This window comes from Cinclus cinclus, chromosome 10 (genome assembly GCF_963662255.1).
Source record: "Cinclus cinclus chromosome 10, bCinCin1.1, whole genome shotgun sequence".
In the NCBI taxonomy this organism is placed as follows: Eukaryota; Metazoa; Chordata; class Aves; order Passeriformes; family Cinclidae; genus Cinclus; species Cinclus cinclus.
In genome coordinates, this window is record NC_085055.1 from 8,525,556 (window position 1) to 8,539,542 (window position 13,987).

General features: G+C 43.5%; 1 protein-coding gene and 1 long non-coding RNA gene across 3 annotated transcripts in view; both read left to right on the forward strand.

The window, feature by feature from the left end:
- The first annotated feature begins 4,644 nt into the window (after nucleotides 1-4,644).
- LOC134047725 (uncharacterized) lies at nucleotides 4,645-10,631 on the forward strand. The gene is made up of 3 exons (XR_009933468.1): nucleotides 4,645-4,736; nucleotides 8,143-8,243; nucleotides 10,225-10,631. It is a non-coding gene; the product is annotated as an uncharacterized LOC134047725 (long non-coding RNA).
- A 110-nt stretch (nucleotides 10,632-10,741) lies between these two features.
- SENP5 (SUMO specific peptidase 5) overlaps nucleotides 10,742-13,987 on the forward strand; it is a 54,392-nt gene continuing 51,146 nt past the window's right edge. For both annotated transcript variants that reach the window (XM_062499090.1, XM_062499089.1), the window contains exon 1: nucleotides 10,742-11,795. In XM_062499090.1, coding sequence (XP_062355074.1) covers nucleotides 10,838-11,795 — 958 coding nt within the window. In that variant the 5' untranslated portion in view covers nucleotides 10,742-10,837. The remainder of the gene's footprint in view (nucleotides 11,796-13,987) is intronic.

The following is a 13,987-nucleotide window of genomic DNA, read 5'->3' on the forward strand; positions in this document are numbered from 1 at the left end:
TATCATCCCATTGTGAAAAGCTCCGCCCAGGGGGAGGAGCCAAATATTTCCTACCTAGAACAAATCTGAGGTTTGGAGCACCAAGGCAGCCCTTAACTACTGGTTTCCAGAGGACAAGAGCTACCAGACTTACCTAGAGGATCACTATTCCACAAGACCACTTCATCTGGACTGCAACCACCACCCTAACTAGCAGGGTGTCAGGTTGTATTCTGACTCTGTCAGTGGTTTTCTTTTGTACTATTGCATGTATTTTATTTTTTCCTCTTTTTTTTTTTCCTGTTAAATTGTATTTCTGCCTTGGAGTCTCTCACTGGTTTTGCTTGCAAACCATTACAGCAACTCTAGAGAAAAATTATTTGGTATTGCTTGCTTTTCTCTCCTCTTTTTTATTTTTTTTTCCATGTTTGTTTGAGGTTTTTTGTTTGTTTTCTTCATATGGATAAAGTCAATCATTCCATTTCCCATGATCCTCATGGATAGCTATAGTGGCATAACAGGAGACAGTGGAAGGTAACAGAGATGCAGGAGCAAAAAAAAAGAATGACAGGAAGCAAGAAATTCCTCTGCTGGCTTCACTGCTTAAATAAACACATGGGATTGTACCTAGAACTAGCTTTATATTACCTGCTCAGCAGCTGGTGAGCTACAGAGCACAGCAGTGGTTACCTGCATATTTTTTGGGTTTCAGAAGTGGGCTCTGCTGCCTGTGCTGGTACCATGACGACACTGCCTGTGGTACCTGGAATTGCTCATTTAAACATAGCCTGTAAATGGTCTCCATGAGCTTTGGTCTGTGCAGACATACAGCAAGATATAATTATGGATTTTGCAAGTCCAAAGCAAAACATTATGTTAGGGATGCCTTTCTTTCGCTTCCACAGTCCGTTTTGCAGTTATATCTCAGGCCTGTTGACTTTAATCTGTTTGTTTTCAAAACATACCTGCAGGGCAGGCAATCGGCCCTGTCCATGTCATGTCAAGTGAGATCTCAGAACACACCCAAAAGCAGCAAGGATCACTTGGAACTTTACTGTTCCACTTGTGTTAGGACAGCCATCAGTGCCACAGAAGAGCTGATGGGCCATGTGGCTCCTCATTCCTCAGCACAACACTGGGGATCTGCACTCCGCTGCTTGAGGGTGGTCCAAGCTATTCTGATTTGCACACAAAGCGGACAGGAAGCATTTGGTGCCCGAAGCCTGGGCTAGGAGGTGACTGCTGTGGGGGAAGCACTGTCCTGAAATGCCACATAGATAGGGCTTCAGTCTAGGAGTCTGTAGTGGAGCAGAATACTGGTGTCAGTGCACCACATTCTCCATCACCTAGCATCCTCTCATGAAAATTTGCCTTCCCTCTGAAATCCTTGTCAATGTTGTAATTATGAAAGTACAGATATTTTAAATGCAGCTGAGTAAATGTGCAAGTCGTGATGGTTTTGTGCTTTAAAAGCTCTGCCTGTATTTATATAATTGGGTTATAATCATAGAGAAGGAACTGAAAGCCTCAGCCTGCAGTGGTAAAAATGTCAGAGTTGCCCTCACCCCCACCTCTGCCACAAGTTGCTGTGGGTGAATTGTGCAGGCCATGGAGTAGCCCTAAACAAGCAATCAGAAGTCTACCTTTAAAATGTGGGGTGTGGGCTTTTTAACCAGGTCACTTTGTAAATCTGGTTTGGAGTTTGCTGCATACATTATATGGACAGTCCTTGCTTTGGGGTAACCCAAATATACTAAGATGTGCAGCTGGAAAATTGGCAACCCCTTAAATGAAGTTTGTGTGGATCTGCACGGCTGTAGTGATATAAGACTTTATTTAGTCCATTGAATTTGGAGGAAGAAGAAATGCCACTTTTACTTTATTGTGATATAGAAATCAGTGTTTAAATTCTAGAAGATTCACTTCTGGGATACACTGAAGTGATCTTTTTTTTCAGAAGCTGCTGTGCACTTGTCCTGGGAGGAATAAGTGAACAAGTAGGGGTGGAGGCAGCAGAATCCAGGGCAGGGTGTAAGCACATGGGGTGGCCATGGGGAGGGTCAGCAGGGGCAGAGCTTCTCCAACTGACTGAGATTCTCTTCATTAACTAGGCAGGGGCTGGAAGTACTAGACAAGATTATGTAGTGGGGCTGTTTCTTCTCTGGAGAGCTTGGGCTACCTCTGCTGTATTATTGCTTCCTTCCCACCTCTTGTACCCGTGTGCCATAGAAGGATTAACTTCATGAAATTTCTTTTGGCCTGAAAAAACTTCAGACTTCCAAAGCATGGACCAAAGAGTAGCCGCATTTCATCATTATGTACATAGTTATGTTCAGCTTAGAGTTTGCCTGCTGTGAATGTACCTTTTTCCAAGCTTTTTTACTTTGTTGTAATTTAACAACAATCCTTTCCATGTATTTAATGAAAGTATGTGCTGAGACCTAGAGATATTTCTGCCAGCATAGTCTTTACATCACAACTTGAAACTATGTGAAGGAATGTGCAAATTCTCTGGAGTGGTCCTTCATTTTATTCTGATTCAGAAGTGGAAAAACAGACAGGGACAACAAAGAGCAAATTTAATTTTCCTTCTTAAACCCTGCCAGTTCGAATAATCGCTTGCTGAGTTTCCTGATGTGGCTATTCACATTCCTTCATGAACTCAGACTGGCTGTTAGAAGCCTCCAAATAAAACATGGTTATATGGAGATTTACCTTGGCCCTATTTCTTGTTTGGCGACATGAGACACAGCGAACAGCCAACTGGTTCAGCTCATGCTACATGTCCTCTCCAGCAACTGCTTCCTGTACAAGCCCACTGCTCTCCAAATTAATGGGATTGTTGCTTTAGCTCAAGATGTAGGAGATTTAATTCTGGTGTTTGTGTCAGTGATCAATGAAGTCAGGAAACTGACTTTACAGAGCATTCAAAAGCCCTTTTTATTCTGAAAGAATCAAATCCAGGCTTCTGTTAAATGCAGTAAAGGCTGCCATCATTAAAACATTGAGGCTGCAAGTTTGGCCACAAAAATGTTACCGTAATGCAGTTGGTATTCAGTCCTTTCTGTCAGTGTTGCCAAGTCTGGCTTTTATTTATTTATTCATTTTCACAAGTCTCATGTTTTTCAGGCATTCCATAAAGCCTTGGTGTTTACAGGCAGCTTACTCATCTGAGAATCTCAGCTTCCAGTTTTTAAAGATCCGCTATTAGCCCTCACGGACAGGGAGGAAGCAGGAACGTGTGATAAGGCTGATCCTCATAGGCAAAACCAGAAGGCTCATAAAACCCCACATTTAAAAAGTCAAATACAATTTTTTAAGAGGATCCCATGAACTTGGTCTCCCATTTATGTGTCTCAAGTGCCTGGTGTAGACGCTACTAATGATCTCCTGGGTCAGGCTGTGATTTGAGTGCAGAGGTGCTGTTAGATGCAGAGAGCCCTGCAGCACTCAGATGGATTGGGGGAGGAATCCTCTTTCCATTTATTATATTCCTGTTTTAACTTCATGGCCTGAGCCTTGCCCTGTGCACCCTGTTTACTGTGTGTTTCATAAAGGCCAGAAGACTTATCCTGTTGCTCTGAAACTGTTTAGCCCTTCTTTGGCCGGATTTACTGTTCAGGAAGAACAAGCGGTTGCTTAGGAAAGCGCTGTATTTAACAAGAGAGCCAGGCTGGATGTTTTTCAAACAGATAAAAGCCAACAACTCTCATCTTGGCATGGACTTTGCTGTTTTGTTTGTTATATCACCCCATTGTCTTCTCTATCCCTTCTTTTTTAAAATTTGTTACAGCATTTCACAACCCACAGCATGAATACTCTAATTCCTGAAGGAATGCACAGCATAATGAATACTGCATGATCACAAAATAGTTCACCTCGTGCAAAGCCATAGCAGAAAACGATGCAACATGGCTGTTTCCCAATTGTCCCTGCTTCACTGGTTTCTTTTATTTGGAGAAATTCTTTCAGCTTCTTCTTACAGGGGATAGCAAGTGAGAGGAAGTGTAACCTTTCTCCACCCAGCAACAAAAATGCAATGGTTTTGGAATGCTTCCCTTTTCCATGATGTCTCTGTACAAGGCAGCACAGAAGTTAAACTGTGCCGTACCTTCCTTCTTCCCTGGCTGGAGGCACGGGAGCTGGGGTACAGAGATGCTGGATGACCCACACATGGCAGCCCATGGAGAAACAAACTTTGCCTCGTAGAAGCAGCAGCTTTGCCAGACTGCTGGGGCCAGAGTTAACAGCAGAACTTTTTAATTTGGGGATTTTTAGCAGCACTTACATATATCGAGATATTAATTAATGGCTTATTTTAAAAGGTCAGGTTGTTGAGCTTATTTTGTAAATTGGGTTTTTGAGAAGCACTTCCACAGACCGAGATATTAATTAACGGTTTATTTTAAAAGTCAGGTTGGCATTTTTAAGCGTCTCATTTCCGCGGCCGTTCCCGGGCGCAGCGGCGGCTCCGAGGTCCCGGCAGGAGCGGGGCACCGAGAAGGGCCCGGGTCACCTTCGGCACCGCAGTTCACTCAGTGCACGGCAGCCCCGCGAGGGCTTCGCCGCCAACGGGAGGGCGGACGGCTGGGCCGGGTGGGGCCGAGCCCCGGCCCTGCCCGCGGAGCCGCCCGGCCGCTCCCCGCCCGTCGCAGGGCTGACGCGGCGGCGCCGGCGCAGCTCCGGCCCGAGAGCGGCGGGGGCGGAGCGCGGCCCAGGCGGCGGCCGGGCTGAGCCGGGCGGCGCCGCGGGGAGAGGTGAGCGGGGGGCGGCGGGCGGCGGCGGCCTCGGCCCGCCCGGAGCTCGGCCCCGCGGCCGCGGAGCGCCGGGGCCCGGGCGCTGTCAGCGCGGGGCGGCGGGCGGGAGGAGGCCGCGGGGCGCCGCGTGTGGCTGCGCTGCCTTCCGGCCCTCCCTGCGCTCCGGCCTCCTGCCCTGCCCGCCCCGCGCCGTCCGGGGGCTGCCGCGGGGCGGTGACCGGGCCAGCGGGAATCGGGGGGAATCGAGGCACGCTGCGCTCTACCTACTGAGAGAGCTGGGGCGTTGATGGGCTTGGGAAGCTGTAGAAGGGAATTTTCTGGTGTTCAAAGAGCTTTGTTTCTCCAGCGTTGGGCTCTCGACCCCCCTCCTCTGCCCCCAAGTTGCCTTTTCCCTGGGACTGCCAGTCTCTGCAGTGTAAGCACAGCACTTATCTGCTCCAGTGCTGTTCGCTCTCCCTTTCCTCAGCCCTTCCAAGCTGCGCTGGCCAGGAGGGACTGGGACAGCAGCAGCTGTGGGTGCTGAGCCACGGGACAGGCGCAGCAGACATGTATTCCTCAGCTAAAGGCTGTGCTTAATTAATGTGCCTTACCATTTCCAAACTCCACTTGTAGCCCAGACTTATAGCTCTGAAGAGGGTTGGATTGCCTTTGGTAATACCTTCATCTTATCTTTTCATGTTGCTAACACAAGAAGAGAAGTAATTTTTAAAAGCTGCAGGAAAATGTGTTTAATACTTGTATAAATACACTCTCTCTTAAGGAAAGCCTTCAGAAAGCATCAAGACTATGAAACCTTTGACCTCAGATGAAATACCAGTTTGTGTTCCCTTCACAGAGCTTGTACAGCAAAGTTTGATGGACTTTGTTTCAGCTACTTCTGTGCTTCTGCCTTGCAGAGGTATTCTGGAAGGAAGGGACAAAGCTTGAATCACATTTAATTAAAATCAAACTAAAGCCTGAAGATTAAAAAGTATTTCTATCCTTATGCTCTGCTTATACAAAAGGATTGTTGGGTTCTTTAATCTAGAAAATTTCCATCTCTGATTTGTGACAGTATTTCTCTTAAAAGTTCTGTTATCTAATACATATCTCTCCATTAATCTAGTTTAGCCTAAAGGAGGATGTTTTTTTAAGTAAATTCTATCATCTTGCCAGAAATAAATCTGGTAGTTGTGTACCAGCTAGGTGAGACTGTGATTTCCCAGTAGTGCTGGTTGAGAGAAGAGTCCATGGTAACTGTAGGAGTTGAAGCCTTGCAGTGTGACCATGAGGTCACCAGCTACATGTCCCGCTGTGTTCCTCTGAGTCAGTAACTTCGGACTTTGGCTATTTCTGTATGGTCTTGTGCTAATGAGTTATGTTGTGTCAAAGTGCCTTTCCCTAGGGCTTGCTTCACCCTGGGACAAAATGTTTGCTTAACAGTCCACAGAACTGTGCTGGTCAGAAAAGGAAGAGAAGAGGGGATAGTTGCCAGTGTTGTGAGGCTGCTTTTACATGTGCTGATTGAGTTATTTCAGACTTCCTAACATTATCAGCTTAGCTCTGGCCACGTGGTGGTTTGAAGAGACACCCTTCTCCAGCTTCCTCTCTCTCTTTCCAATTTTGGATCCTGCCTGGGGGAGGGAGGGCATCTTCTTGTACAGCATATCTCAGCTGCACACGATAGTCTCAGGCCGGCTTTCCCTTTCCTCCTTACCTCCTGTCCTTGGGAGCTGCCCAGGCCTCCACTGGGAAAGGTGGAACTGTGGATCTTGTAAAAACTGCCTCCCATGGGGGCAGGTGATGCATGAATTACTCCTGCCTGCACAAGGCCATGCTCTCAAAGCTGTTCACTTTATTTACATTACTGATGTTCTTAAAAACAAGCTTCTTTAACAGAAGAATTTCCGCGTGTCTCTTGATCCACTGGGCACCCTGACATAGCCCTAGATGGTTTGTGTGATCTAAGCATGAAGGAGCAGCTCTTCTGCACTGCAGTGGGTTTGTTCTGCACTTGTGTGGACAAAAGGTTCTGTGGTCTGCCATTCTGGTAGCAGCATTTGCTGGGACCGCTTTCCGCATTATGGGCTTTTCAGTTAAAACCTGGGGTCTCTAAAACTGTCAAAAATAAATAGGACTGCCAAGGACTAATGGATGGGTAAACTAAGAGGCTTATAATGGGTGAAAGATACGAATGTAAAGTTTCTTTTTCAGTATTCAACTTCACTGAAGTAAGTTGCAAATGGAGCGGTCTGCTGATCTAAGGAAAATACCGTGTGTATGTGTGTGTACTGAATTTGTTGCTCATAAAGGATCAAGGGCTTCATGTTCCTCCATTCCTGTTCAAGTGTGCAGTGCTTCATGTCAAGTTGCTACAGTCATGTTTGCTTGTAGCTTACCAGAGCTCTTGGTATAAGCATTCTGAAAACTGAGTGGTTCCCAAACATATATATTTTTTTTAAATTAGAGTATAAAGCAAATTTATAATCAGAATCTGCCATTAATATAGACATATAACAGTCTGGGGTTGTCTTTGTCCAGTGCAAAAGAGATTGGGCCTTTTAATATGTAACCATTTGCAGATGGTATGTCAAACACAGCTAAATGAGTGAGTTGTGGTAAATTCCTTTCAGTTTTGGTCTTCAGGATGTGTACATCCTGGGGTGTTTGAGTTTGAGGTTTGCTGGTGTAGAACTGGCAGCATCCCTGTGCAGTCGCACAGCACAGAAATCTGGCTACCTCTGCTGACTAGCCAAGCAACTCTGTTAGTGGTGAAGTTCTTCAGTTCAGAGGTTTTTCATCTTTGTTAATGAATGGGGCAAGTATTTCACTTTAGATTCTTAAACTTTGGGTAGTGATTCCTTTATTTTTGATTTTTACATTGCTCACTTCAGTTCCTTTTCTAGCAGAGCACTTCTAAGCTGTCCTTTTGTCTTGCTGGTTTATGGTGCCAAGTAAACCCAGTGATACTCGTGTAGCACTGGTGGAAAGTAAGTTCTTCAAGCAGCCTCCTGAATTAAATATTTGCAAATGGATTATCTTTTGTCACTCTAAGTAACACCGCTGTTGGAAAAGGAACTGTTTCAGCTCCTAGGATTGGGATTAACTGCTCTTTGGAGGCCTTCCCTTTAAGGGGATCCAGACTCAAAACAGATCATGTTTGAAAGGGGAGAGGGGAGGGTAAGAAAACTTTGCTTGGATTAAATGTCTTACTCAAACTTTATTTACACTTTAAGGATAAACTTTTTTTTTTGTACAGAAAACTTGTATAGTATGGAGAAATTGGTGTGGGCATCACAAGCAAACATGAAATATTTTTTAATTCTGTAAGTTATAATTAAAGCTTTTTTTAAAATTATCTGAGTTAAAAATGAAACAGAAGAAAAGGTAGGGAGAGTAGCTTTTCTAACATCTTCCTTTGTTGCAGTTTTAAGAAGCTGGATTTCATGACACCAATGAGCAAATGATCTACTGCCATTGCTCTTCCAATTGTGTTGAAACTGTGACATCACCCTTGTCTCCATTCAGGTTTGCTTTGGGTCCTTTTTGTTACCAGGACTTACTTTTGCTAGAATCTGATTCAGTGCTTTTCCCGGTATGATCATGAGTTCAGTCTCCTATGGGTAGAACAGTAGCAGCTGTAGGAATTTCAGCTCCTGTGTAAATCCATGGCCATTCAGAAAGCCTTTTTCTGTGTCTGAGGCAGTGTCTGTGGAGGCTGCTGGGCTTGGCTATGGGAGAGCAAGGAGAAAGGTGATGACTCCAAACTGTTCAGAAGTGTTCTTAAAAACTGCCAGGTATGTAGTACCTATTGCAAAGCCTGAGAAGATTAAACCCTTGCCTTCATCTGCTGTGCTCTCCTTAGAGTGCTCAACACTTGCTGTGTTGGCAGAAGCCCCTTGTGTATGGGACTCTGCTGAGAATGTTGAGATTTGCCTGGGTTTGTTTGTTCTACCTGGATGAAATGTGTCTGTAATAAGCTGTCCTAGCAAGCCTGTGGTTTGGCTGGTGTTAACTGAGGCCACTCAAGGAATGTTTTGTAGGTGCTGCACACAATAGACAGACACATAGAGTTTGTAGTGGAAAAAAGCAGGCATCTGCAGTAAACTGCATCTAGGGTAGAGAAATAGGGAAGTGCTAGACAAGCAAGTACAAGAAAATTGGTGTGATGAGATGTTATGTCCTGATTTTTCTGATAACTGAGTTGTGTGGTGAGTAATAGAGGGTTACAAAAGAGCCAGGCCCTGTTGCAGTGTTTTTATACTGTTAAGCTGTGCTCTCTGAACTGTTGTGTCTAAGATGAGTAGAATGAAAAATGCAGAGGAGCTTCATAAGTCAGATTTGGAATACCTGGTTTTGCAGGTGTCATTCATACCTGCCTTGAAACTCCAGTTGTTAATGTTTTATTTTCATTTGTAGACTCTATAGACTCCTTTATTTTGAGCTACACATGCCTATGTGTAATGATTAGGACAGACATGGCTAAGGCAAAACTTGCTATAATAGTCTGTAAATCAGAAGAAATCTGATAAAGGGGCAGGACAAAGTCCTTTTCTGAGCTTGAGAAATAGGCAAACTTGTACAGGATGGGATGTACATAGTGAGTCTGGGGCAACTTCATGAAGCATCCCATGTTGTGTGTGCTGCTTTTGCCTTCTTGTGTTTCTGGATTCTTCTAACTTTTTAATTTAATATTTTAACTATGTAGTGAAGATAAGTGGATATTACTATGCATGCTTTACATGCTTGTGTAGTCTCAGATATATGTTTATTGAACACTGAGGTTTTCTAGTGGGGAAAGGAATTTTTAAGATGATTAGCTGCTGTGCTGCATTGGTACTGCTTTGTTAATGTAAAGATAAACACTGATTATAGAAGCTGATAGTGATGATGTCATACAGACCGAGGTGTTGCTGTAAATGTAGAGCAATTACTTTGGGAGTAAACTGTGTCATTCTTTATCTAGTCAGAGAATCAAAATTTCTGTGGGTGTTTGTGTTTTGCTGTTCCTTTAAAGGAAAACTGTGTGAGCTGGTGTAGTGTTTTCAGAGGCTGATCACGTTTATTGCACAAGAGTAAGGGCTCCTTTGTACAGGGTTGATGGGGTGGGGTACCTGCACATACTTGTTGATAACTTGGACTTCAAAGTTTTGTCTTTGAAAAGCCTTTGGAGGCAAGCTGGTTAACTGTGCTTGCCCTAGGCATAGGCAGTGAGAGAGGTTTAACCTCAGGCTAGAGAGTCATGAATTACATCTGGGGAGCATGGGATGGGTGGGAATTACCTGTTTATTGCTCTACCTCTAGGGAAGGTAAATGAGCAAAGCCTGTTTAAACACTGAGCCATTGCAACTATGACTTGTTTTTCCTTTTAGTGGAAGTGAAAATATCTTAAGGAATGTGGGGTTGTGATTGGAGGAGGGGTGAAAATTTAGATAGGCATGTGGCCTGAGGGATGTGCCTTAGTGTTTTGTTACAGTCCAGTCTGAATTAATTTCCCTTATTCTTTCAGCTGATTTTGAAGATCATAATGCAGCAGAAAAATGAAAAGCCATAGAAGACATTTACTTTGGCAAAGAAGTCAGCTGCTGGCCCAGTCTGGAAGATGGACCGCTGGTTTTGGGAAACTTGGGAAATACTGCTTCCAAAAGAAAGTTTTCCTAACTTAGAAGAGAAGACAGAGTGCTCAGCTATTTGTGAGCTTAAATCACAACAAACTGTGCAGAAGACTGTGGTGCAGAAGGAAGACACTTGAATTCCAAAGCAGGTGGGCTCGTGATGTTCTTCTAAATGCAGAAACCTATCCAACACCTACTGTTGAAGTAGTTACAAAAACTACTGAGAGCAAAAAGATACTGTCCCTATCACAAAGCTGAAAGCTCACCTGGAGAAGCAGTAAGGAAACTCAACAATGAATCCTTTCAGAGTGAAGATCCCTTGAATGAAGAATTTGAAACTGTTGCTGTTTTCAATAGTATCCCTGGCCATATTCATTATGTCTCATGTGGCTGGCTGGAGGGTGCTGCCTTACCTGTAAAGAAAGGTGGTTTTGTATATAGTGGGGAAGAGAGCAATAATGATGAGGGCGACACAGTCCTGGTAGTTTTAAACAACTATAAAAGGAAATGCTGTTGCAAAGGGAGTGGAATGGAACTTGTGGCCCCTTGACAGCTCTAAAGAGGTCCAAATTTAACCATCATACTGTAAAAAAGAGATTTTTATTTATGATGCATAAGAAACTTTCTATGGTTAGGTTTCGGTATAGAATCATAAAATTCCCGAAACTTCGAGCAAGAGGCAAGACTTGCAAATTAAGAAAAATCAAGCGAAGGTGGGTGCAGAAAGTTGCAAGGGACCATCAAGAAACGCTTCAGCGGGATTTTGAAAGTGGATTTTGTAATTTGTTTTCCTTCTGGAAATCGAAAAGTAAGCGTCTTTGGAAGCGGTGCAGCTTATCAGATATGAACAATAATACACCCAAGTCTCTAGGAGCGGAGAGTGAAATATGTGCACCTGAGATCTGCCACACACAGGATGTGTCTGCTGAGCCATGTTCTGAGGATCCAGCATCCAGAGGACAGGATGGCAGTGTGGATGCTGTCCCACCAGAACTGCATGTCAGATATTCTCCAGAGGCAGAAGCCTTGCATCAGGTGGAGACTAACGGGGCCGTGGCAGAGGATCATTGCTCTGACATTGTCCTCTCTGCTACAGGAAAAGAAATTGCTGTTTCAGATCAAGATGGTGCAGAATCCCAGGAGGTTGTGGGTGTGGATGGAATGACACTGTTGCAATCCTCCTTGCAGGATTCTGATGTCAGTGATAATTTTGCAAATGGACCTTTCTCTATGGAGCTGACACAGAATGAGGACAGCTCTAGCCAGATGGAAGTAGAAGGCTCCTTAAACTTGGACATTTTTAGTTCAAAATTACTAGATCACCCTTACTGTAAAAGTCCTCTTGAGGAACCTTCACCAGAAAGCACAGGAAAAAATCTGAAATCGGGAACTCGGAAGGGAGCAAAAAGGAACAGTCAGAAAACTTCCCGAGTGACTGATGAGCAGTTGGCAACGTGGCTTTGTGGTATACCTTTTAAATATCTTAGGGCATCCAGGAAAGCTGCTGCATGTATTGTGGAGTTTACATATTGTGTTAGTTCCTTTATAAAAATGGCTTCTTACTCTGAATTGTAAGGGTCACTTACCATAATATTTGATTAAATGAGGCTGTAAAGAGGAGAGCTGTGTGGAGGAGAGCTGCATGAAGGAGGGTCAAATTAATGTTTATGGGACAAGTCATCCTAAGATTTTTTTTTTTTTTTAGAGAATACAATGTAGTTTAGTTGGAATCTGCAGAAAATTGTTGGTAGAAATTTTAAATGTCTTATCATGTGGAGTCAAAAGGTTCAGGTTTTTAACCTGTTGGCAATTGTTAATCTTAATTTGGTTTTTGAAAATCCTAGGTATTCTAATGCTTCCTTCTAACCTTATACTCTCTTCCTCTTAGTCTTAAACTAAATAATTTAAACTGAGGTTTTAATAGCCAAATACTCTTCATTGTCCCTTAATTTTCTCTCCAGTTGTTCATAGAGTAAGCTTAATGAACCCTATGAGACAATATCTTTTTAGAAGACTAGTCTTAGCAAAGCAAAAGGCAGAAAGGCTTTGAGGTCTTTTTGTGCTATGCTGAGCATGCAGTATTTGATAGGCTCTAAAGAGAAGCATGATAAAAATAGGTGTCTTATTTATGTGTAGCAGCTTTCTACACACAGAGTAAGGAGCAGTAAGCTAACACGTGCCATCTTGTGCCATCAGTGTAACTTCAGAGATGTTCTGATAACTTCCTTTGTAGAAATTGGCTTTTTAGAGTCCCATAAAGTTTTAGCTGGTGTCGATGAGTGTTAAAAGACTTGTTTGAGGTTTGACTTGCTCTGACTTTTCTGCCTACCTCTTTGTCCTTCAATTTTGCAATTGATTTCTCTAAAACAAAATGTGAAGGAGACAGTGAACCTCAAGAGATGAGTTAGCTCTCCACATACCTATCTGTAAGTTAGTGTGGGATGTGTATCTCTGTGACTGGCATTATGTGATCCAACAAGGACCAGATACTGTAACCTGTGGTAACCCACTGAAGACATCACTTCTGCAATGGGGTTTTAAAGTTTGTCCATCAGAGAGATGCGGTCCTTTTATAACAGGCAAGATCCAAGGTTGTTGTATCAGGGTGGCGAAGGTTAAAATTTTGTGGTCTGATAGTACAGTACTTCTGAGTTTTCTCAGCTGAAAAGCTGTAAAGAAGAATTTAAATTGTGGTAGAACTGTGTACAGGAACTCTTGTGTGTTTAGAAGTGTTGTTACTAATTAACTGCACCCTCAAAGATAGTGCTAACCTGGCAAGAACTTCCTGGGGTAGAAACATGAAGGAGGTGCAAGTGTTAGGGCTGCTGTTAGGTTTTGAATTTTTCTGCAGCAGCTGAACTGGGATGTTAATGGCCTGCAGTGCTTGGTACATTCAGAAGTGCTATTAGGTATCAAACATCCCCATGGTATAAGTCCTGTTCCTAATGGGTGTCTGATTTTGCTCCAGGGTTGAACTTTGTATTCTCTTCCTTGAGTTACACCAGCCCAAGTGAGGTCAGTATTGCTGGAAGTCTGAAGCTCTGCTGCTCTTAGTTGCAATGACAAGAACAGTCCTTCCTCTCTGTATTAATAAGAAATCTTTAAAAGTTTTCTGTATTAAAACAGAATAATGTACACTCATAAGCCCCATGTATTGTCTAGCTAGACTTGTAGGCAGAGTGAGAAACATCTTCCCTGTCACAGTGTACTGAGATATAAGGGATAAAAGTTGTTAGGCAAACATGTGGCAGAGTTGCAAGGAAGGTTCTTTTCCCATGAAGAGTACTTCATTGTGGTTTGATCTTGCTCTTCAGTTCTTCCTCACTTCCTTCTGTCACACTTCTTGTTATATTTTCGCTGCTATTCTCAACTCATTGTGTTTGAGGTTTTTTCTTGGTCTGTCTCCTTTGGTTTTTATTCTTACTGCTGTTCTTCTGGCACTTTTTCTGTACAATGTTTCTCTCATCTTGCTTTTTCCTACCCTGATCTTGAAAGTTTCCAGGAAATGTTCTTAAAGCCTTAGTAAGCACACTCTGTCCTATCCAGTGATGCTGTGCCATCACACCCCAGCCTCAGAAGAGTCCTGGACTTTGGATTAATGCAATTTTCCTGGACTCTGATCTCAGATCCAGCTTTCTGTACACCAGCTTTCTGTAC